The sequence below is a fragment of the Elephas maximus genome, chromosome 10 (genome assembly GCF_024166365.1).
Source record: "Elephas maximus indicus isolate mEleMax1 chromosome 10, mEleMax1 primary haplotype, whole genome shotgun sequence".
NCBI classification, from domain to species: domain Eukaryota; kingdom Metazoa; phylum Chordata; class Mammalia; order Proboscidea; family Elephantidae; genus Elephas; species Elephas maximus.
The window spans coordinates 67,670,512-67,694,610 of NC_064828.1; the positions used below are offsets into that span (position 1 = coordinate 67,670,512).

At 42.1% G+C, this 24,099-nt stretch overlaps 1 protein-coding gene across 6 annotated transcripts in view; it reads left to right on the forward strand.

Moving 5' to 3' along the window:
• Positions 1–23,886, forward strand: part of FBXO34 (F-box protein 34) — a 102,318-nt gene extending 78,432 nt beyond the window's left edge. For all 6 annotated transcript variants that reach the window (XM_049899273.1, XM_049899275.1, XM_049899278.1 and 3 more), the window contains one exon: positions 13,412–23,886. In XM_049899273.1, the coding sequence (XP_049755230.1) occupies positions 13,422–15,551 (2,130 nt within the window). In that variant the 5' untranslated portion in view covers positions 13,412–13,421 and the 3' untranslated portion in view covers positions 15,552–23,886. The remainder of the gene's footprint in view (positions 1–13,411) is intronic.
• The last annotated feature ends 213 nt before the right edge of the window (positions 23,887–24,099 follow it).

Below are 24,099 nucleotides of genomic sequence, written 5' to 3' on the forward strand. Positions count from 1 at the left end.
TTAATTTTGGTGAGAATCAGTTTTTCCAACCTTTTTGAAATAAAATTAGAATTAATTTGGTACTCAGTGATTTCTGTATACCCTTAAAAAAAAGAAAATTTAAGAGCCTCCTACTTATAAAACATTGTGTTAGAGTCTAAAAGGAATACTGAAATTATTTGAAAGCAGGATGTTGGCCTTCTTTGGAGGAAAGTTCAAGTTTTAATTGATTCATTGTTATATCTCACTTCATTCCTGGAAAGGATTTACGGTGGCAGGTATATCCTTCACAGCAGAGCTTCTTGAAAGAGTTGCTACACTTAGTGTTCACTTTCTCACCTTCCTTCCACTTGCTTGTCTACCATGAACTTCTGGCTCTGTCCCACTCATCCCCTGCAGTCCTTCGTGGCAGGGTCACCAGGAGACCTCATCACCAACTGGACACGTTTGTTTATTGGACCGTGTTCCAGTGTCTAAAAGGCACTACTTTTATATATATATATATAATTTTTTTTTCTGATTGTAAAAGTTGCACACATTCAGTATGGAAAATTTTGGAAAAAGATACCTATAGTCTCTATCCAGGAAACTTTTTCCTAGTTGAAATATTTCTATGACAGCTGTCTTCTTCCTTTCCTCCTATTCTCTTGGCCAGACCTTTGTCAGTTTGCCTGCTGGATATCTCTCTCATTGCAGCCACTCAAGCCCAATGTTTCTTAAAACTGAGCTTAACCTCTGCCTCTCCTGCTCCAAATCTGCTCAGCCACCTTCGTTATCATCTCACTGAAGGCTACCACTCTTCATCCAGTTTCTGAAGCCCTGAAATGAGGACTCGTCTTCGACTCTTCCCTCACCATTTATAATAAGTAACTAATTCCTGTTTGTTTTTCCTTATTAATCCGTTTACTTGTCATTTCTCTACTGATAGCACTTTAGCTTGAGCTCTGATTATTTGGTTTCTCACCTGTCTTAGTTTGCCAAAACCATCATCGACTTTTGAACTGCTTAGGACTCTGCATATCTTCTTTCAGGGCTTAACTTACAAAATTAGGGCTTTTCTAGCCTGTTCCTATACAGTCAAGGCTGAGCTTGGTGCTGTGATCCCGTTCTTCCCTGCATACATACCTCTCTCCGTCTTATTCTCCCTGTCCCCCACAGTCAACCATTAGACCGTGTGATCTCCTCATCTTACTCATTATATCCAGTCTGAGACTGTTTAGTAAATTTCTGATAACAAACGGGTATAAGGAAATGAACGTTTCTAAGGTGGTGGTTAGTATGAAACTAAATTTAATGCTGTTAGTTTTGTAGTCCTGGCTGCTTTAAAATTTCACCTTAGTGATGTGCTTGGCTTTCATCCACCTGATCCTGTGGTAATTGTTCTGTGAACAAGCTTCCAAATTGTGAAGTATGGTAGGGCAAATGGGGGGGTGGCGGGGGGAGGGGAGTGAAACTGTGTAAGTGGACTGGGCTGAACTCCCAGACCTCACATTGCGCTGATAAAGAGGTTAGGCTTTCCTGAAGGTAACACCTGGTAACCACTGAATGGCTCTAATCTGGGAAGTGAAATGATCGATTTGTGTCTGAGTGTGGTAGCGGTATTATGTGTTTGTGTGGCTGTGCATGCTCAGTGTTTTTGTGGGAGTGGATGAAGTGGAATAGAGGAATTTGTATACCTGCCATGGGAGGCTTTTGAATCAACAGTGTAGCAGAGATAAGATGGCTGCATAAACTGGGGTAGTTGTGGTAGGGATGTAGTGATTTGTTGATTGGATGTGGAGGTCAGGGAGGAAGAATCTGTGACTCGAGTTTCTGGCTTAGTTAACTAGGTATTGGCGAACTTAGTGGGTCTGCCACTTGTACTCTGGTTAAGAATAAGAGTCAAGTGGATTTCAAACAGGCATAGTTTAATACTTGCAGCAAGTAGGAGACAGGGAGTTTACTCTCAAAGCACTGTCTCCCAGAACAAAGGGCTTAGAGAAGTTTTATACTATGCAGTATAAGGGAAGTTATACACATTCATTAAACTTCTGGGAAATAGCATGCATATTTTTTAAAAAAAGGGCTCGGCTGAGACTTAGCACGGAAGTGGGTGTTGGACTTCTCGTTTCTGAATTGGGTCTGGCTTCTGTCTGGTGATGTATGTCTGGCGCTTTTAGTTTCCTGACGCAAGTTCCTTGGTTTCTAGGCAGGACTCATTATGGGATGGGAACATCCAGCAGTCAACCAGATTGTTTCTGTGCGTGATCAGGATTCTGGTTTTAGTTGGTTTGCCTGAAAAAAACAATCCTAAGAGGAAGCATTAAGGGAAATCTGGTTGCTTATCGTTTTAAAATTTAGCCTTAGGTTAAGATACTGGTTTCTTCGTGTCTGGCTTACGCCACATCTTGTTTGCTTTGGATTTTTTTTTTTTTACAGCCTCTACTGGTTAAGTGCTACAGCAGCTAACCAAAGGGTCAGCAATTTGAATCCGCCAGGCGCTCCTCGGAAACTCTATGGGGCAGTTCTACTCTGTCCTATAGGGTTGCTATGAGTCAGAATCGATGGCACTGGGTTTTTTTTTTTTTTTTTTTTTTTGATTCACAAGAGGGTTAATTTTACCGCAGGACCCCAGACCTGTCTCATAGGTACTTGGTGCTGTCATTAACTGGTCTTGTTGGTTTTCAGGCTTTTTTGACATCCTGGTGAGTATGTCTACCAGGCAATTAGATATGAAGTTTGGGAGAGTTCTACACTATAGATAAAGGTTGAAGAGTCATCAGAGATTACTTGGACAGACTTACAGCTTAAGAAGAGTAATGGTCTAGAAAAAGAAAGAACTCTGAGGAACACCATTGTTTAAGGGCCAGGGATGAAAAGAGCCAGGAAGGGAGTCTCAACAAAACTGAGGAGTTGTATAGTTGAGGAGGGAATTTGGCAATAAAAAGGTCATTGACTTTACTGTGTTTTAGAGAGAGGATAAAAAGTAAGAAAATGGTCTCTCTTTATCCAGTCCTTTGAACAGTTGTTTCAGTCCAGACCATCTGCTTGGCTTTTTGTTGGGCAGTTTCACCTCACCTAGTTGTAGCCCAGAATCCCAGCCCAAATCTAGAAAGAGCCCCACTGATGTTCTTACACTGAATGTAATACATGACCGCTATACCCCAAAAACCCATTGTTGTCGAGTTAATTCGGACTCATAGCGACCCTATAGGAAATGGTAGAACTGTCCATACAGCTTCCAAGGAGAGCCTGGTGGATTTGAATTGTCGACCTTTTAGTTAACAACCATAGCTTTTAACCACTATACCACCAGGGTTTCCATGACCTCTGTAGTCCCTTCCAAATTAAATCTAAAGTTAAAAACAGATCCTGGCTACAATGAGATACCAGTTTATACCTGCTAGGATGGCCGTAATAAAAACAAAACAAAAAATGGAAAATAGCAAGTGTTGAGTGAGGATGTGGATAAATTGGAACCCTTGTGCAAGGGGGTGCCCCTGTGGAAAAGAGTTTGGCAGTTCCTGAAAAAGTTAAATACGGAATTACCATTTGACCTAGCAGTTCTGTTTCTACACCCAAAGAATTAAAAATAGGTACTCAAACAAATACATGTTATGTGCATGTTCACAGGAACGTTATCCACAGTAGCCAAAAGGTAGAATCAGCGCAATTGTCTATCAGCAGATGAATGGATAAATTGTGGTATCTAGGTACCATGGAATATTATTCAGCTGTAAAAATTAATAAAATACTGATAAGTGCTACAATGTGGATGAACCTCAAAAACATTATGCTAAGTGGCAGAAGCCACAGAAGGTCACATATTGTATGATTTCATTTATATGAGATATCCTGAAGAGGTAAATTCAGAGACAGGAAGTAGATTGGTGGTTGCCGGGGCTGGAAGGAGGGGAAGGAGGAATATGGGGAGTAGCAGCTTGATGGGTACAGGTTTTCCTTTGAGGGTGACGAAAAGGTTTTGAAACTAGATACAGGTGGCGGTTGCGCAATATTGTGAATGTACTAAATGCCACTGAATTCTTCACTTTAAAATGGATAATTTTATATGAATTTCACCTCAATTTAAAAGTATCAAAAATAAAACTAAAAAAACAAACAAAACCCACCTAGATTCTGGGCCCAGTCCCAGAAATTCTGATTCAGTGGGCTCAGGGATCTTAATTATATAAAATGGCCTTTCTGAGATTCTAAGGAACACGAATGTGTAGGCGTTATAAACCTGCGTTTTATTTAATTGCAAGAGAACAGAACTTTATTATAGTGAACTTTTAAAATACAATTGTACTGAAGCGATTGGCAACCATGGAAACCTGGCTGGAGCTTTCCCCAGTGTCTGTTTTGTGTGGGTGAGGGTGCGGGGTGCGAGAAAAGCATCACCATCTGGTGTAATCTGTTGGAGATTTAAAGTTTTATTTTGTGGGTTTTTGCAGCAGGTGCCCCTGGTGCCCTGTGTTCTGTCCTCTTGGTTCACTGCTGTTTTCAACCAGAACTCTGATTTCTGCAGATTTTTCAAAGTCTTGCCCATACCTTTCTATTTTCTTCCTGAGGGGCTTCAGACCCAGGAAGAGGAGGATGAAGGTGAATGCCCCAAGCAACCTTCAGCCAGTTGGGATAGGAGCCTAAATGTTCTGCCTACTTCAGGGGTCCTACAGAATTGCCTCCCATGCTCCAGCAGTCACCTCGATCATGTGTCCTTACTGGCTTTTCTCCTTCCCGGTTACACCTCTTCTCTCTCTTGTTCCCTGGGATCATCTATTTTAATACTGCTCAAAACTTGTATATTAGTATCATGCCAGTTGGGCTGACTTGCCAAGTTAATAAATGCAAACAAAAGCTTTCTGTAATTTCAGTAGTTTCCTCTCAGTGTCCCGTCTCCCAGTAATAGCATCTAAAATAATGTATGGGGGAGGAAGGCAAAGAGAACATACTGTGCAGTGCAAAATGGCACACATTGCTAAAGTTGAAATTAAATTTATTCTCAGGCACTCTAATGTAATCATTATGTGAGCATTTATTGGATTTTTCAGGAGAAAAAGTTATTACTTGGTGTGTACAACTGAGCAACTTCCATTTCTTTTTCACTTCGAGAGGTTGACGGAATATGAAAAACAGAAGGTAGTTGGCACAGAGAGACAGCACTAGATGTGCCTCTTTTATTCATTTATATGTCATTTTGTTCTTGAATTCTGGGTAGTTCTTTCTGTAAGACTAAACTCTAGAATAGAATAGAATTCTGCTACAGTACAGAGCTGGGGGAGATCTCCACAGATACTTAGGATAGAAATTGCCAAAGATCAGAAAAGCACATACATATTCCATCTGATTTATTTCAGGGGCATCTTTTAAAATACTTGTGTGTCTTAAATGCAGAATTTCTCTTTATCTAGCTAAAAGTTAGCCTATACTTCTTTTAGCTGAGGTTGAACTCTCAGAATTCTGTGTTAAATTAAAAGTTGAAATGAAGGGTAAACTTGGTTTGGATGATCATTCTTATTCTTGATGGTTAAAACTGATGATCTGAAAGCACTTACCATGGAGGCTGCCACATTGTAGGCACTCAGAATATGTTGTGGAGTGAAAGAGTAGGAATATGCTGAGTTGCCCAAGATGTCTGTCTTAGACTGGTGACCCGCCCGCGAGAGTAGGTAAAACTCCATGTGTTTAGTATTAGTAGACCTGTGACTGCAGAGGCTTATTCCCTTTTCTTTTTCTTTTTATAATTTTTATTGTGCTTTAAGTGAAAGTTTACAAATCAAGTCAGTCTCTCACACAAAAACTCATATACACCTTGCTACACACTCCCAATTACACTTCCCCTAATGAGACCGCCTGCACGCTCCCTCCACTCTCTTTTCCTGTCCATTTCGACAGCTTCTAAACCCCTCCACCCTCTCATCTCCCCTCCAAACAGGAGATGCCAACATAGTCTCAAGTGTCCACCTGATTCAAGAAGCTCACTCCTCACCAGCATCCCTCTCCAACCCACTGTCCAGTCCAATCCATGTCTGAAGAGTTGGCTTCGGGAATGGTTCCTGTCCTGGGCCAATAGAAGGTTTGGGGACCATGACCACTGGGGTCCTTCTAGTCTCAGTCAGACCATTAAGTCTGGTCTTATGAGAATTTGGAGTCTGTATCCCACTGCTCACTGCTCTCCTGCTCCCTCAGGGGTTCTCCGTTGTTTTCCCTGTCAGGGAAGTCATCAGTTGTAGCCAGGCACCATCTAGTTCTTCTGGTCTCAGGATGATGTAGACTCTGGTTCAGGTGGCCCTTTCTGTCTCTTGGGGTCCTAATCGCCTTGTGTCCTTGATGTTCTTCATTCTCCTTTGATCCAGGTGGGTTGAGACCAATTGATACATCTTAGATGGCTGCTTGCTAGCGTTTAAGACCCCAGACGCCACTCTTCAAAGTGGGATGCAGAATGTTTTGTTAGTAGATTTTATTATGCCAATTGACTTAGATGTCTCCTGAAACCATGGTCCCCAGACCCCTGCCCCTGCTACACTGGCCTTCAAAGCATTCAGTTTATTCAGGAAACTTTCTTGCTTTTGGTTTATTCCAATTGTGCTGACCTCCCCTGTATTGTGTGCTGTCTTTCCCTTCACCTAAAGTAGTTCTTATCTACTATCTAATTAGTGAATACCCCTCTCCCACCCTCTTTCCCTCTCCCCTCTCGTAACCACGAAACAATGTTTTCTTCTCCATTTAAACTATTTCTCAAGTTCTTATAATAGTGGTCTTATACAATATTTGTCCTTTTGCAACTGACTAATTTCACTTAGCATAATGCCTTCCAGGTTCCTCCATGTTATGAAATGTTTCACAGATTCCTCACTGTTCTTTATCGATGCGTAGTATTCCATTGTGTGAATATACCATAATTTATTTATCCATTCATCCGTTGATGGGCACCTTGGTTGCTTTCATGTTTTTGCTATTGTAAACAGTGGTGCAATAAACATGGGTGTGCATATATCTGTTCGTGTAAAGGCTCTTAGTTCTCTAGGATATATTCCAAGGAGTGGGATTGCTGGATCATATGGTAGTTCTATTTCTAACTTTTTGAGGAAGCGCCAAATCGATTTCCAAAGTGGTTGTACCATTTGACATTCCCACCAGCAGTGTAGAAGTGTTCCAGTCTCTCCACAGCCTCTCCAGCATTTATTATTTTGTGTGTTTTGGATTAATGCCAGCCTTGTTGGCGTGAGATGAAATCTCATTGTAGTTTTGATCTGCATTTCTCTAATGGCTCATGATCGTGAACATTTCCTCATATATCTGTTAGCTACCTGAATGTCTTCTTGAGTGAAGTGTCTATTCATATCTTTTGCCCATTTTTTAATTGGGTTATTTGTCTTTTTGCAGTTGAGTTTTTGCAGTATCTTGTAGATTTTAGAGATCAGGCGCTGATTGGAAATGTCATAGCTAAAAACATTTTCCCAGTCTGTAGGTAGTCTTTTTACTCTTTTGGTGAAGTCTTTGGATGAGCATAGGTGTTTGATTTTTAGGAGCTCCCAGTTATCTAGTTTTCCTTCTATGTTCTTTATAATGTTTTCTATACTGTTTATGGCATGTATTAGGGCTCCTAACATTGTCCCTATTTTTTCTTCCATGATCTTTATCGTTTTAGATTTTATATATAGGTCTTTGATCCATTTTGAGTTAGTTTTTGTGCATGGAGTGAGGTATGGGTCTTGTTTCTTTTTTTGCAGATGGATATCCAGTTATGCCAGCACCATTTGTTAAAAAGACTGTCTTTTCCCCATTTAACTGTTTTGGGGCCTTTGTCAAATATCAACTGCTCATATGTGGATGGATTTATGTCTGGATTCTCAATTCTGTTCCAGTGGTCCATGTATCTGTTGTTGTACTAGTACCAGGCTGTTTTGACTACTGTGGCAGTATAACAGGTTCTAAACTCAGGTAAAGTAAGGCCTCCCACTTTGTTCTTCTTTTTCAGTAATGCCTTATTTACCCGGGGCCTCTTTCCCTTCCATATGAAGTTGGTGATTTGTTTCTCCATCTCATTAAAGAATGTAGTTGGGATTTGGATCGGAATTGCATTAAATGTATAGATCGCTTTTGGTGGAATAGACTTTTTTATAATGTTAAGTCTTCCTGTCCACGAGCAAGGTATGTTCTTCCACTTATGTAAGCCTCTTTTGGTTTCTTGCAGAAGTGTACTGTAGTTTTCTTTGGATAAGTCTTTTACATCTGTGGTAAGATTTATTTCTAAGTATTTATCTTCTTGGGGGCTACTGTAAATGGCATTGATTTGGTGATTTCCTCTTCCATGTTCTTTTCGTTGGTGTAGAGGAATCCCACTGATTTTTGTATGTTTATCTTGTATCCTGATACTCTGCTGAACTCTTCTATTAGTTTCAGTAGTTTCCTGGAGGATTCCTTAGGGTTTTCAGTGTATAAGATCATGTCATCTGCAAATACAGATACTTTTACTTCTTCCTTGACAATCTGGATGCCCTTTGTTTCTTTATCTAGCCTAATTGCTCTGGCTAGGACTTCCAGCACAATGTTGAATAAGAGTGGCGATAAAGGGCATCGTTGTCTGGTTCCCAATCTCAAGGGGAATGTTTTCAGGCTCTCTCCATTTAGGATGATGTTGGCAGTTGGCTTTGTATAAATGCCCTGCATTATGTTGAGGAATTTTCCTTCTATTCCTATTTTGCTTAGAGTTTTTATCATGAATGAGTGTTGAACTTTGTCAAATGCCTTTTCTGTATCAGTTGATAAAATCATGTGATTCTTGTCTTTTGTTTATGTGATGGATTACATTAATAGTTTTTCTAATGTTGAACCATCCCTGCATACCTGGTATGAATCCCACTTGGTCATGGTGAATTATTTTTTTGATATGTTGTTGAATTCTATTGGTCAGAATTTTGTTGAGGATTTTTGCATCTGAGTTCATGAGGGATATAGGTCTATAATTTTCTTGTGGTGTCTTTACCTGGTTTTGGTATCAGGGATATGGTGGCTTCATAGAATGAGTTTGGTAGTATTCCGTCCTTTTCTGTGCTCTGAAATACCTTTAATAGTAGTGGTGTTAACTCTTTTCTGAAACTTTGGTAGAACTCTGCAGTGAAGCTGTCTGGACCAGGGCTTTTTTTTTGTTGGGAGTTTTTTTGATTACCTTCTCAATCTCTTCTTTTGTTATGGGTCTATTTAGTTGTTCTACCTCTGTTTGTGTTAATTTAGGTAGGTAGTGTGTTTCTAGGAATTCATCCATTTCTTCTGGGTTTTCAAATTTGTTTGAGTATAGTTTTTCATAGTAATCTGATATGATTCTTTTAATTTCAGTTGGGTCTGTTGTAATATCGCCCCTCTCATTTCTTATTTGGGTTATTTGCTTCCTCTCCTGTTTTTCTTTTGTTAGTTTGGCCAGTGGTTTATCAAATTTGTTGATTTAAAAAAAAAAAAAAACCAGCTTTTGGTCTTGTTAATTCTTGCAATTGTTTTTCTGTTTTCTATTTCATTTAGTTCAGCTCTAATTTTTATTATTTGTTTTCTTCTGGTGCCTGAGGGTTTCTTTTGTTTCTCTCTATTTGTTACAAGTTGTAGGGATAATTCTTTGATTTTGGCCCTTCTTTTTGGATGTGTGCATTTATTGATATAAATTGGCCTTTGAGCACCGCTTTTGCTGTGTCCCAAAGGTTCTGATAGGAAGTGTTTTCGTTCTCACTGGATTCTCTGAATTTCTTTATTACATCCTTAATGTCTTCTATAATCCAGTCTTTTTGGAGCAGGGTATTGTTCAGTTTCCAAGTGTTTGATTTCTTTTCCCTGCTTTTTCTGTTATTAATTTCCACTTTTATGGCCTTATGGTCAGAGAAGATGCTTTGTAATATTTCAATGTTTTGGACTCTGCTGAGGCTTGCTGTATGACCTAATATGTGGTCTATTCTAGAGAATATTCCATGTGCACTAGAAAAGAAAGTATACTTGGTTGCTGTTGGGTGGAGTGTTCTGTATATGTCTACAAAGTGAAGTTGGCTGATTGTGGCATTTAGATCTTCTGTGTGTCTATTGAGCTTCTTTCTCGATGTCCTGTCCTTCACCGAAAGTGGTGTGTTGACGTCTTCTACTATTATTGTGGAGCTGCGTATGTCACTTTTCAATGCTGATAGAGTTTGTTTTATGTATCTTGTAGCCCTGTCATTGGGTACATAAATATTTAACATGGTTATATCTTCTCGGTGTATTGTCCCTTTAATTATTATATAGTGTCCTTCCTTATCCTTTATGATGGATTTAACTTTAAAGTCTATTTTGTCAGAAATAAATATTGCCACTCCTGCTCTTTTTTGATTGTTGTTTGCTTGATATATTTTTTTTCGCATCATTTTGAGTTTTAGTTTGTTTGTGCCTCTCAGTCTAAGGTTTGTCTCTTGTAGGCAGCATATAGACGGATCTTGTTTTTTAATCCGTTCTGCCACTCTCTGTCTCTTTATTGGTGCATTTAGTCCATTTACATTCAGGGTAATTATGGATAGGTATGAATTTAGTGCTGTCATTTTCATGTCTTTGTTTGTTGACAGTTCTTTTTCCCACTTGATTTTATGTGCTGAGTAGATTTTCTTTATGTATTGTTCTTTCCTCATATTTGTTGTTGTTGATTTTGTTTCTGCTGAGTCTGTATTTTTCCCTCGTATTTTATTTTGATGAGTAGGCTAGTTTGTCTCCTTTGTGGTTACCTTATTATTTACCCATTTTTCTAAATTTAAAACTAAGTTTTATTTCTTTATATTGCTGTTATCTTCCTCTCCGTATGGAATGTGTATGATTACATTTCTTAGTCCCTCTTTATTATTTTTATATTGTCTTCTTTTATGTAATAACATCGCTGTTACCCTGTTTTGGGCCTTTTTTTTTTTTTTTTTTATAATCTTTGTTTTTTTGGATTTCCCTGTCTGTGTTGAATTCTGGTTGCTCTGCCCAGTGCTCTAGTCTTCGGTTGATACCTGATATTATTGATTTTCTAACCAAAGAACTCCCTGTAGTATTTCTTGTAGTTTTGGTTTGGTTTTTACAAATTCCCTAAACTTGAGTTTATCTGAAAATGTCTTAATTTCACCTTCATAAAGGCAGGCAATTTTTTTCCTTCAGTTTTTTTAAATATGTCATCCCATTGCCTTCTTGCCTGCATGGTTTCTGCCGAGTAGTCCGAGCTTATCCTTATTGGCTCTCCTTTGTAGGTGACTTTTCGTTTATCCCTCGCTGCTTTTATAATTCTCTCTTTATCTTTGGTTTTGGCAAGTTTGATTATAATGTGTCTTGGTGACTTTCTTTTAAGATCTATCTTATGTGGAGTTCGATGAGCATCTTGGATAGATATCTTCTCATCATTCACAATATCAGGGAAGTTTTCTGCCAACAAATCTTCAGCAATTCTCTCTGTATTTTCTGTTATCCCTCCCTGTTTTGGTACTCCAATCACTCATAGGTTATTTCTCTTGATAAGAATCCCACATGATTCTTAAGGTTTCTTCGTTTTTTTTTTTTTTTAATTTTTTTATCTGATTTTTTATTCAGATATAGTAGTTGCCAAGTGATTTATCTTTGAGTTCAGAAATTCTTGCTTCTACTTGCTCAGTTCTGCTCCTCTGAGTCGTCTAATTCTGTAAATTTTATTGTTAATCTTCTGAATTTCTGATTGCTGTCTGTCTATGGGTTTTCCCAGCTTATTAAACTTTTGATTATGTTCCTGAATAATCTTTCTAATTCCTTCAGTTGCTTTATCTGTGTGTTCCTTGGCTTGTTCTGCGTATTGCCTCATTTCCATCTGATGTCTTGAAGGGTTCTGTGTATTAAACTTTTGTATTCTGGCTCTGGTAATTCCAGGAATGCACTTTTATCTAAAAGATCCCTGGATTCTGTTTTGAGAGCCTGTTGAGGTGATCATGGCCTGTTTCTTTATGTGACTTGATATTGACTTTTGTCTCGGAGCCATGTGTAAGTTATTGTATTAGTTTATGCTTGCTTACTGTGTCGTAGCTGTTTGCTTTGTTTTAGTATACCCCTATGGGTTGCTTGAGTGAGCTAGCTTGATTATTTTCACCTTTGGAGCTCTGGTGTCCTGTCCCCAGCTGGCTAGAGCTGTTATCAGGTATATCAGTCTAGGAATCCATTCAGTTTTCTTGTATGAATTCAGCTAGGTTTTCCAGATAGCAGATCATCAAGTGTGTGGTACAGGCTCTGTCCTACAGTCTTAGAGGGTCGGGGTGATTGGCATATATACCAGTATCTGATTGCAGCAGGGGTCACACTCTGAGCAAGGCAGGGGGCTGAGAAACGACCCTCAAGTGTCTGCAGAGGCTTATTCTGACCTGTAGGTTTATTTTGTAGGGGACCAGGCATCTTTAGGAAACACTCATTCTCTCAATCCTAGGGTTCTGTGTAGCAGTGGGCTACAAAATATTGGCACATAAATTGACAAGTAATCCAACCCCTCAGTTATGTTTTTAGCTCAGACCAGAGCGGAAGTGACCTACCAAGGTAAAATCATCTGTCACGCTAATTAATGACAGGCAGGAAGTAGAAGACATGTCTTTGTTATTATATAATCTGTTTATCCAATTTCTGAAATTGCCCCCATCTCCACTCCTGGCCAAAACCAAACCAAACCCATTGCCATCAAGTCAATTCTGACTCATAATGACCCTATTGAACAGACTAGAACTGCCCCACAGGGTTTCCAAGGAGCAGCTGGTGGTTTTGAACTGCTGACCTTTTGATTAACAGCCAAGCTCCCCACCCCTAGCTGGGGGACCGTTTTTCTGAACTAGTGAGAAAAATCACTTTTAGAATTAATAAGGATTATGGGTTCTATTTTTTATTTAACATCTTTGCAAGAAATTTGACAATTAAGAATTTATACAAATAAGTTATTTAGAAAATCAAGACTAATAGATGGGCAAAGTAGATAAGCAAATAAGTGAAAAATTATAAACATCTGAATATTCAACAGAAATAGTTTAGAAAACTGTATATAATAGGTTCGATGAACTCTTGTGCAATCAGTAAAAGGCTAGTCATGATAACCTAGAAGGAAATAGTGATAAATAATCCACTAGCGTGGGATTGTCGGAAACTTCCTTTTGTACTTTTCTTTCTGCCGTATTAAGTCCTGTACTTCTTTACTGTGATGCTTTCAGTAAGTTCACATTTCTTTACATTTAAAGGACTAACCTTCTGGCTTGTACACCATGGAAAATGATTATTTTGCTTTTGTTATTCTTGATCTGTGCGTTAAGAACTAGCTGAAATGAGAAGAGTTGGTTAAGATTTAGGCAACTGGTAGAAATGTTTCTACTACTTGCTAGAGACACCTTGGTTTAAACTAAAAAAAAAAAAAAAATTTTTTTTCTAAAAGCAAAATTGGTTTTTTAATCAAATCTGTGTTTCTTTCCTCTAGGGCCTTTGTTATGCATCTAAAACCATATTGGAAACTCCAGAAGAAAGAGCTACCTCTGGAAATTAGCAAGGAAACACCAAGAATGCCCATGAGCCACCAAAGGGCTATAAATGATGAAACGTGCAGAGCAAGCTACGTAAAACCAAGTGTCTTTCCTTCAGCCTCTCTTGGTAAAGTGTCATCTCGAAAGCCTTTTGTGATCATTTCTCCAAATGTTCTGTGCAGTATGAGTGGGAAGAGTCCTGTAGAGAGCAGCTTGAGTCTTAAAACCAAAAAGAATGTACCATCTGCAACAATCCACCAGGGCGAAGAAGGGGAAGGGCCGCTTGATATCTGGGCCGTTGTGAAACCGGGAAATACCAAGGAGAAAATTGCATTCTTTGCAGCCCACCAGTGTAGCAATAGGATAGGATCTATGAAAATAAAAAGCTCCTGGGATATAGATGGGAGAGCTACTAAAAGAAGGAAAAAATCAGGGGATCTTAAAAAAGCCAAGATACAATTAGAAAGGATGAGGGAAGTCAACAGCAGGTGCCCCCAGCCTGAGCCTTTTGCGTGTGGCATCGAACACTGCTCTGTGCATTCCGTGAGTGACACTGGGGATGGTGTTTGTGCAGGGAGGCCGCTGTCAGTTATACAGATGGTTGCCTTCCTTGAGCAAAGAGCCAGTGCTCTGCTAGCCAGTTGTGCGAAAAACTCCACAAACTCATCTGCTGTTGTGAGGTTTTCTGGGCAGTCCAGAGGTGTGCCCCCAGCCTCTGAGCCCTTCTCTGCCCCAGGAGCCTGTGAAGAACCCACGGAAAGGGGAAATCCTGAGGTAGGCGAACCCCAGGGTGAGCCAGTCCGTGTCCTTGATATGGTGGCCAGGCTGGAGTCAGAGTGCCTGAAGCGGCAGGGTCACCGTGAGCCCGGGAGCCTCTCAAGGAATAACAGCTTCCGTCGCAATGTGGGCCGGGTTCTGCTTGCAAATGGCACACAGGCTGAGGAAGACAAAACAAAAAAAGGCACCTTGGAGTTACCTGAGTGTCAGGTGGGGTCTGTATCTGAGGACTGTGGCCCCTCAAGAGCTGACCAGTGTTGTCCTGAGGGGGACCTGGCCTGGGATGGTGCTCCTCAGGGCTGTCCCTCGTTGTCAGCAGGTGTGGGTTTCCACATGGACAGTGCAGAATTAGAGCCAGGTCAGCAAATTGCTGTGAGAAACAGCAATAGGTATGATGTGGAAATGACGGAGGAACTTGTTGGGTCACCCTTTCCTCCTCGCACCTGTCCCCAAGCCACTGAATTGCCCACAGTTGCTGTTGATTGTATGAGAAGAGAGCTTGTGCCGCTTACTACCCAAAATCCTGATCAGAGCAGAAAAGAGTCTTTGTGTATTAGTATCACTGTGTCCAAGGTGGAGAAAGACCAGCCTTCTAGTTTAAACACCTGTGGTGACCCACTTCCAGGGATGTTGTTTTTTTTGCCGCCTGGTCAGCACGAGTCGGACTGTTCACAGTTGAATGAAAGCACAGGAGAGTCTTCAGAGGCCCACCAGCTTGAAGACACTGCTGAGGTTGACAGTGCATCTGAGGAAAAAAGTGTCTCAGCTGAGCCATTTGTCCTTCCGGCTTCTTCTGTGGAAAGTACATTACCGGTGCTTGAGGTATCTAGTTGGAAGAAGCAGGTGTCTCATGACTTTCTGGAGACCAGGTTTAAAATCCAGCAGCTTTTGGAGCCTCAGCAGTACATGGCCTTTCTGCCCCACCACATTATGGTGAAAATCTTCAGGTTGCTTCCCACCAAGAGTTTAGTGGCTCTTAAATGTACCTGCTGCTATTTTAAGTTCATCATTGAATATTATAACATCAGGCCAGCAGATTCTCGCTGGGTTCGAGATCCACGCTATAGAGAGGATCCTTGCAAGCAGTGCAAGAAAAAATATGTGAAGGGGGACGTGTCCCTGTGCCGGTGGCACCCCAAGCCCTATTGCCAGGCACTGCCCTATGGGCCAGGATACTGGATGTGTTGTCACCGGTCTCAGAAGGGCTTTCCTGGCTGTAAGCTGGGGCTTCATGACAATCACTGGGTCCCTGCCTGCCACAGCTTTAATCGGGCAATCCATAAGAAAGCAAAAGGGACTGAAGCTGAAGAGGAATATTAAAGTCTATGCAAGAGGCAACAAAAGAACCATTTTTTTAGAAACTGTAAAACATACCACCCAGATATACCATTCAAGTGAGTGTTGCCTCTCAGAGTTGTCACCATAGGAGAAGCAGTACTTACTCCACCAGGATTGCCCATGCTCAGGTGGTTTTTAAATGCAAATTGGCGAGCTGTCCAAGAAAGAGTTCTACGTTGGCGCCTCACATCTGATCCAGGGTGGTAGCCCAGTTTGATTCACTTAGCTGTGAATAACTATGCCTGTTTTCCTAAATCACGTCCATCCTCAAAGGACAGAGACTTGCCACCACTGAGGACATTTAGAAGAGCACGCTGCATTCTCTGCAGGCAGTTTCCAGAAAGGGATTCCAGAAAGGTTTCATGCACTGGCGCCATATTTGAAATACGCGAGTAGTGTCCTATGGAAAGAATAGCATCACTCTTGGGTGAAAAGTATGCTTAAAAAGGGAAAGCCGGGCACCTTACTTTAGACCTTGTATGCTTGATCTGTGAGATTGATGTTTGTGGTGGGAAATGGATTTCATGCCCTGTGGTGTTTACAGTGTATATACTTGTTGTGTTTTCATAGGGCTATGAAACTGCACATTAAACTCGAGCGCCTTTACCTTTAGATGAGTGCTTCTGGCCCCTCTGTAAACAACACTATGAAAATTCAGTTGTGTATAGCGAACAGCTGACTGAACAGCATCATCACCACAATGCAGCTAGGATAGTGTTGCGGCTATAATTGTGTGTTTTATTGTCTCGTCTCAAATTTGTACATCCTGTAGAGAATATGAATGTTTCCTAAATAAACTATGAATGTTTCCTTTATAATATATGAATGTTTCTGAGAAGAAACTCTAAATAGTTAAGACATTAACCTATTCAAAGGATACCAAATAATGGTTTAACTGGACAACCTTAAAATTAGTTTAGAGGACAATCCTTTGTTATATTTTAGTGATCCACCAAGAATGAGAAGAGAATATTATATAGTCAGATTATAACATTCTTGTCTATCCTTTCTGTCTGGTTACAGTTTTTTTTTTTTTTAAACTTCAATAAAAACATACATCTTAAATGGGACCTGAGTTTTGCAAAGATTTTTCCCTTCATTTTTTTGAAGGATTTTGTGATAGTCTAAGAACCTTTTTTTGTTAGTGAAGAGGGGAGATTAAAAAAAATTTTTTTTGTCTGTCACCAGGAAGTGACCATCTTCATTTAACATAAGCTTGAATTTTTACAACCCTTTCACACTTATTTGGAGTTTGTTGTCTGCCCAACACCCATTATTTCCTGTTGGGTGAAGTATGATCTAGGGTTTTCTTACACCTTGCCAGGCATAATTAGTTAATAGTTCAGAAGGCATCGAGGATCTACTCAGGCCTGTGGTCATACAGTACTTGGCAGGCATGGGAGGTACTAGGCCCCGGAAAACTGCTGTGGAGGAGCCAAAAACTAGCTTGGCTTGAAATCAAGGGCCCACCAGAAAACCTTACGACCAGTGTAAGCTCCAGGCTGTTGGTAGATGTTTTAGGGGAGGGGTTGATGGGTAAATGATGAGTGAGGGCCGTAATAGTCCCAAAGGAGAAACATGTAAAGGTTGAGCAGCCTTTGGTCAGCCGTAAGGTCTGCCAGGCAGATTGTGGCCGGACTGGAGCGAGGTCGAGCCAGGTTCACCTGTGGCTGAGGTGGGTGGGCACAGAGTGGCTTTCAAACTTGAATCTGCTTTGACCTCCTGTCCTTATCCTTAGGCAGTAACTGCTGCCTGGCCCATTGGATTTGTCTATGAGTGAGGAATGGATGAGAACAGCTTGCTTTTCCTTTAAGATACCAGTCAGTGTCTTTCCTCATAACTCACCCCAGCTGATGTATGCTGGAAAATGCTTTTAAACCCTAGAATCCCCTGGGGTCAAGTTTCCAGTCCTAGACCTCTTTGATTTGCTCTAAATTGGCAATCTCAGTGGTACCTTCCTTAGAGGTTTGTTCTGATTCATAATTTATGAAGATGAAATGAGATAATGCACATAAAGTACTTAGAGTGCAACCTGGCATGTGGAAAGTGCCCAATAATTGTCAACTATCATCATGACTGGCTCTGTGTGGACACGGCAGACAACTCTCAGTTGGTTTTCCTGAGTCAGCCATTCCTAACCTGGTTTTCCCATGACTGCTTGAGGGACTGAACTGCCAAGAGTAGAGGGCACAGTGAGAATGCCCCAAGCCCATCTTGGCATGTACTGATGACTTGCTTTGCCCTGTGGCAGGAACTTAGCTGCCTCCACAAAAGAGGAGGATTTCAGCAGGAGAGAACAGGTGGCATCAGAAGGCCTCCCTTCCCTGGTCTTCATTTTTAGACAGGTGTAGCTTTCCTCTTAGGGAGAGTGTGTGCTGCAGGGCCCCCTAGTGCCAAGCTGGTGTAAATAGCTCCCTTTTAATTTTCTGCAACATTGCAACGCTACCTGCCTTCCTGCACCGCTGTAGGATCATAGCCTAAAAACGACAATGTGGGCACCAGGACTTTAACGAACCCTACTCCCTGTGAAAAAATCTGTCCCCTTAAGCCTTTGCTGATACTCTAGCCCAGTTTTTTCTCTAACACCTTTAAGCCCTTACCAGGGAAACCATGGTGGCGTAGTGGTTAAGAGCTATGGCTGCTAACCAAAAGGTTGGCAGTTCGAATCCATCAAGTGCTCCTTGGAAACCCTGGGATCGACTCAACTGCAACGGGTTTGTGTTTTGTGTGTGTGTGTGTGTGTGTGTGTGTGTGAAGGAAATCAGAACGAGAGCCCAGAAGAGTCAGAGCTCTTCCCCCATTTCTGGGGCAGTTTGGCTTTGTCCCCTGCCAGTGGATGAGATCAGAAACCCGAGGAAGGAGTGAATAGAGATAGAAAAAGGGCTAAGGTAAGATGAATCTTTGCTTATTCAAGCCTTGGCAAAATGACTAGCCTTAAAACAGACCACGTCAAAGGACCTCCAAGAATTACCATACACCCTGTGGTAGCACACTGATGGCTTGGTGCTCAGGAGGCACCTCCTTTGGGAAACTCAACCCCATCCTGTCCCCAGGCCCCTGGTTCGGCTGGGTGCTTTTCAGCACTGCATGCCCCCTTGTGTCATTGTATCTGGGTCTCCTGCCTGTGCTCTGGGTTCTGAGAGGGCAGCTTGTTCATGCCACCTACTGTGTCACACACACAGCACACATTCCAGAAAGGTTTGCATTCGTCTCTTGACCATTTCAGTGTGAGGGGTGTTGGCACGTTCTGACTGCCCTGGGCCATAGTGTCATCTTCCGTTCAGCACGAGAAACTCAAAGGCGGGATAAAGGGCTCTTCCCTGGCTACTGCTGGTCCCATGGGCACATTCTTGCTTAGGGGTTTTGCTCAGTGACTACCGATTATGTATTTGGTATAATCTCGGCTCTATTGTGGCCAGTAGCTCCCCTGGCAGCCCAGATGGTTTGGGCTTATTGACTGCAGAACGATAGGGCTGATGGTTACGGCATGCTGTAAGAGTTCCCTGCCTGGGCTCTGTAACTCTTCATCTCCACTCAGCATACTGGCCGTTCATCCTCTCCCTCATCTCACAGTCTGCCTCCAAAACACCAGACTACAATAAGAGGTGATGTTTATCTAGCTCTTACTGTATATCAAGCACCATGCCAAGTTTAAACACATTTCTGTTCTTGTGCACAGTGCCTCGCACTCGGGGAATTTGATGGTTTCTGTACATTTTTCCTTTCAAATGAAGCTCAAGTTGCAATCTCTGGGAGGTGGCTTAAAGTACCTGTGTGGGAAGTGTGCAGTCCCTTCCATTGACATGTGCTATTCATAAGTTTGTGGCCATAGCTGGTGTTTGCACAGCCTCACGGGAATAGTAAACATTGTGGTAATGCACCCTTGGGTGACTTCCCATGTACTTATACCTAACTGCTCTAAGCAAAACCGTAGGCTGCAGCACAACCATTCTAGGTGGTTTGAACTTGGCATTATTTTGGGCGGGGGTCGGGGGGGCAGATGCCACTAGAGTTGGTAGCTGGGGAGGAAGGAGAAAGAACTGGAATGGGGCCAGAGGTGGCAATCCCTTACACTGCAACCTTTTTCCCCCAAAAGAGGTCCCTGTTCATGCTTTAATTAGCAGAGAACAGCCCTTAGGAAAAATTAGCTCGGGAACTTTTTATCTCAAATTCCTTTGTAAATAAGGTGGGCTCTTTAAGTAAAAAATAAGAAGGCTCAACTAAATGTTTTTTTTCCTTGGACTGATGAAACACAGCAGAGATTGGTTTCTAAAGTTAGCGTGTGGGGGAGGGGAATGGCATCTGGCTAAAACTGAAAATTCTTTGCCCATCACCCAGCAGAGGATTAAATATAAGGTGCATAGTCACAGGCGGCGTGTGACAAGTCTTGTAAGATGCCCACGCTGGGTGACGTGCTGTGAGCAGAAGCTGAGACTTGGGAAATAGTAGATCCCATCAAACAGTTACTTGGGGCAGTATCACCTGTGCTGTTTTAATTAGTTCCCTTTCTCCCTCTCCCACTGTATCAGAACCAGTTGCTTTATGAACTCATATCCAAGTCCCAGATACCTTTTTTTTAAAAAAAAAAAAAAACCTTTTAAGTAGTATGAATTAAAAACCCGTTGCTGTTGAGTTGACTCTGACTCCTAGCAACCCTGTAGGACAGAGTAGAACTTCCCTATATTGTTTCCAAGGAGTGCCTGGTGGATTCAAACTGCCGACCTTTTGGTTAGCTGCCGTAGAATTTAACCAGTATGCCACCAAGGTTGCCAGTATGAAGAGGTTGATAGTTAAACACCAAAATCAAATTAGTTGCCAAACAGTAAAATGTAGTTAATTCTATCTGTCCCTTATCCTCTGTGAGGTTGGGCGTTCATTTGCACAACTCTTTGCAGCCTGTCCCGGTTTGGTTTCAAGGGTCAGGATGGAGCCAGCTTTCCCTGATCTGAGACTGAGCTGTTGGCCTTCACTCTGCCCTTTCTCACCAATCCTGTATGCAGGCAACCGAGCACAACTGCTGCGGGGTGTGTGCCCTGCCATGAACAATTCTTCTTCCACCCAGCCCTGATTTACCCTCCTTCTTTTTTTTAAAGCAGAGGTGGTGACCTCTCACATGACCTTTTCCTCTTCCATGGCCAGTAGTTTTGGCTTCAGGCCCCTCACCTTTCTTCCCGTGTGTGCTCTGCATTGCACAGGGTCTCAACAAGAAACACTTGGCACACCCAAGATGAGCGGATTCAAGGAGAGTTTATAAGGGAGTAGATACAAGGGCAAGCCCGCCTCAATATTTGTGGTGCCCAGGGTAAGAATACAAAGAGAGGACACTCCTGCAGCCCACCCCCTTTTCTTCCCAGCCCAGCATCGTTCCTCAGTGTAGGAACACATACACACAAGCCACCCCTCAGGCTTGGATCTTCTCTCTGGAGGACAGAGCTGGCGAAAGGGCCTTGGAAGCCCTGGGTTACAAGGACCCAGAAATGCAGGTTCCAGTAAAGCCTGTCCCCGTGGTCCTGCAAACTCTTTGCCCAGGGAGAAAGGGTACCACAGCAGGGCTAAGGGGTTGGACCTTCTAAAGTTCAGGAGCCAGTGCAGGGTCCCAGCTGCCTGGGTTAAGCCCGGTACTGGGCAGGCTAGTGATTCTTAATCTTGGCTGTATATCAGAATCACCTGTGGAACTCTGAAAACTCCCAATGCTTAGGCCCCACCCTAGGTAAATTAAACCAGAACCTTTGGGGGTAGCAGCTGAGCATCATTAGTGTCCTGTAAAGCTCCCCAGGTGATTCAGAAGTGCAGGGAAGGTTACGAACCACTGGTGTGTTCAATAAAACAACAAGGGCTAGACCCTGGAGGAGAGGTAGGGGTGGCCACCAGGATCAGAGGGAGGAGGTTGTATCCAGTCAGCAGTGACTTCCATTTGAGGAACACAAACACGGCAGGGACAAAGCTGGGGAATAAACACCCTGACTACCAGAAGCCATGAAGCCTGTTGATGCAGCCTACCCAGCTCAGTCTCCCTGGCAACAGCAGGATGAAGTGGAGGGGCCTGGAAAGACAAATGTGAGACACCCAGAAAAAGCCTTAAGTGGCAAATCTTGAGCTCAACTAGAGTGAGTCTCACTATATTAGAACAAGACTTCCCCCCAGCATTCCTCCAAGGCCACTGAAAAATTTCCTTCCCTCTATACCTTTTCCTAAAACTTCATTCTTGGGAGGTCCTAAGTGTATACCTGGAAGATGCTTGCCAGACTCCAGAGTCTATGCCATCTGTCCACTGTTGGCCACTAGCTACATGTGGCTACTTTTCATGCTGATTACATGTTGAAATAATATTTTTTTTTATATTCTTGATTAAAAATAAACCACTTTTTTTTTCTTCAATCCTTTTTAATGTGACTACTAGAAAATTTAAGGTCACATAAAGGGCTTGCATTATTTCTGTTGGACAGTATTGCTCTACATCAATGCTTCTAAGTTATCCTTAGTTCTCTGCATCTGCTTCAACCTCTGATTTCTGAATCAACCATGAGATACTCTGGGGGTATTTGTTATACACTAGATAGGAGCATATTAATTGTGCTCATGAGGAATCTTACATAGATCAAGAGTCAGTTGTTCGAACAGAACAAGGGGATACTAAGTGGTTTAAAATCAGGAAAAGGTGTGCGTCAGGGTTGCATCCTTTCACCATACCTATTCAATCTGTATGTTGAACAAATAATCCAAGAAGCTGGACTATGTGAAGAATGGGCCATCAGGGCTGGAGGAAGACTCATTAACAGCCTGCGTTATGTAGATGACACAACCTTGCTTGCTGAAAGTGAAAAGGACTTGAAGCACTTACTAATGATGATCAAAGACCACAGCCTTCAGTATGGATTGCACTTCAACATAAAACAAAAATCCTCACAACTGGACCAATGAGCGACATCATGATAAATGGATAAAAGATTGAAGTTGTCAAGAATTTCATTTTATTTGCATCCACAATCAACAGCCATGGATCAAATGACACATTGCACTGGGTAAATCTGCTGCAAAGGACCTCTTTAAAGTGTTGAAAAGTCAAGATGTCATCTTGAAGACTAAGGTATGCCTGATGCAAACCATGGTATTTTCAATCGCATCATATGCATGTGAAAGCTGGACAATGAATAAGAAGAACTGACACCTTTGAATTGTGGTGTTGGCGAAGAATATTGAATATACCATGGACTGCCAAAAGAACAAACGTGTCTTGGAAGAAGTACAACCAGAATGCTCCTTAGAAGCAAGGATGGCAAGACTGCGTCTTACATACTTTGGGCATGTTGTCAGGAGGGATCAGTCCCTGGAGAGGGACATCAGTCCCTGGAGGGGGACATCATGCTTGGCAAAGTATAGGGTCAGCAGAAAAGAGGAAGACCCTCAACGAGGTGGACTGACACGTGGCTGCAACAATGAGCTCAAGCAAAGCAACAATTTTGAGGATGGTGCAGGACTGGGCGGTGTTTCATTCTGTTGTACATGGGGTCGCTATGAGTTGGAACCAACTCGATGGCACCTAACGATAACAGATCAGAGCATGTTTTTACCTTCTACCTAGAGAAGCTGAAGGATAGTAACATCACAGCTCTGGGGACTTTGGCACAAACCCTATTTGGGAACCCTCCCATTTCCTTGTCCATCTCCTCCTTTTGTTGTGTGGCCATCTGCTCCTGGTAAAAGTGTAGGACAGCCAGGACCACAGCTCCTTGCTACCTCTGAGTTGGCCAGGATGTTCCACAGCAGTCATTCCTGGTATCTCCCACCACCTGCAGGCGGCCCCTCTCCGTAACAATATAACTTGGAAGGTAACACATTTTCCACTGTCCTCCTCTCAGCTTGGCAAGCCCCTCTATCATCCTCCCCCCCCCCCCCCCGCTCCCCCGCCACTGCCTTTCTCTTTTGTCCCAAAGAAAATATGGGCAGCTGCACACAGGCATCCTGGAGGCCCACTCCCTTCAGGGTGCTGTTGCCTGGGAATGGCTAGGACAAGGCTGAACAACTGCCAAGGACACCAAGCTGCTGTAGGTTGTGCTCATTATATGATGGGTACCAAGAAACGTATCGTTAGAGAATGTGTATAACCGGTAAGCAACCAGTTTCCTGGCTTGCTAATGATGGATGCCACTACCACCATGATCTATAGTTTTGTTTTAAAAACTTATTAATAGCCATTTTTTCTTACCTGGCAGAAGAATTCTAAAAAATATTGTAAAAGTTGTATAAAATACTAAAGGGGTTAGATGTCATTTTTTTTCTACCCTCAATGTAGCAGCAGAAATGAATGCTCCGAACTTGAAAAATGACATACATATTAGCAAAGTACTGTTAAAAGATTTATTGCAGTTTAATACAATAAACATTTAGAAAACATTTGCATGACTCAAACCAGCTTGGAAGTTGCAGAGCAGAGGGACAGTCCTGCAACGTGACACTGCGAGGAGACCCTCCGATGCAGTAATTCCTTTAACAGCATGCCACTGAATGTTCTTTTCCAAATTGCCTACAC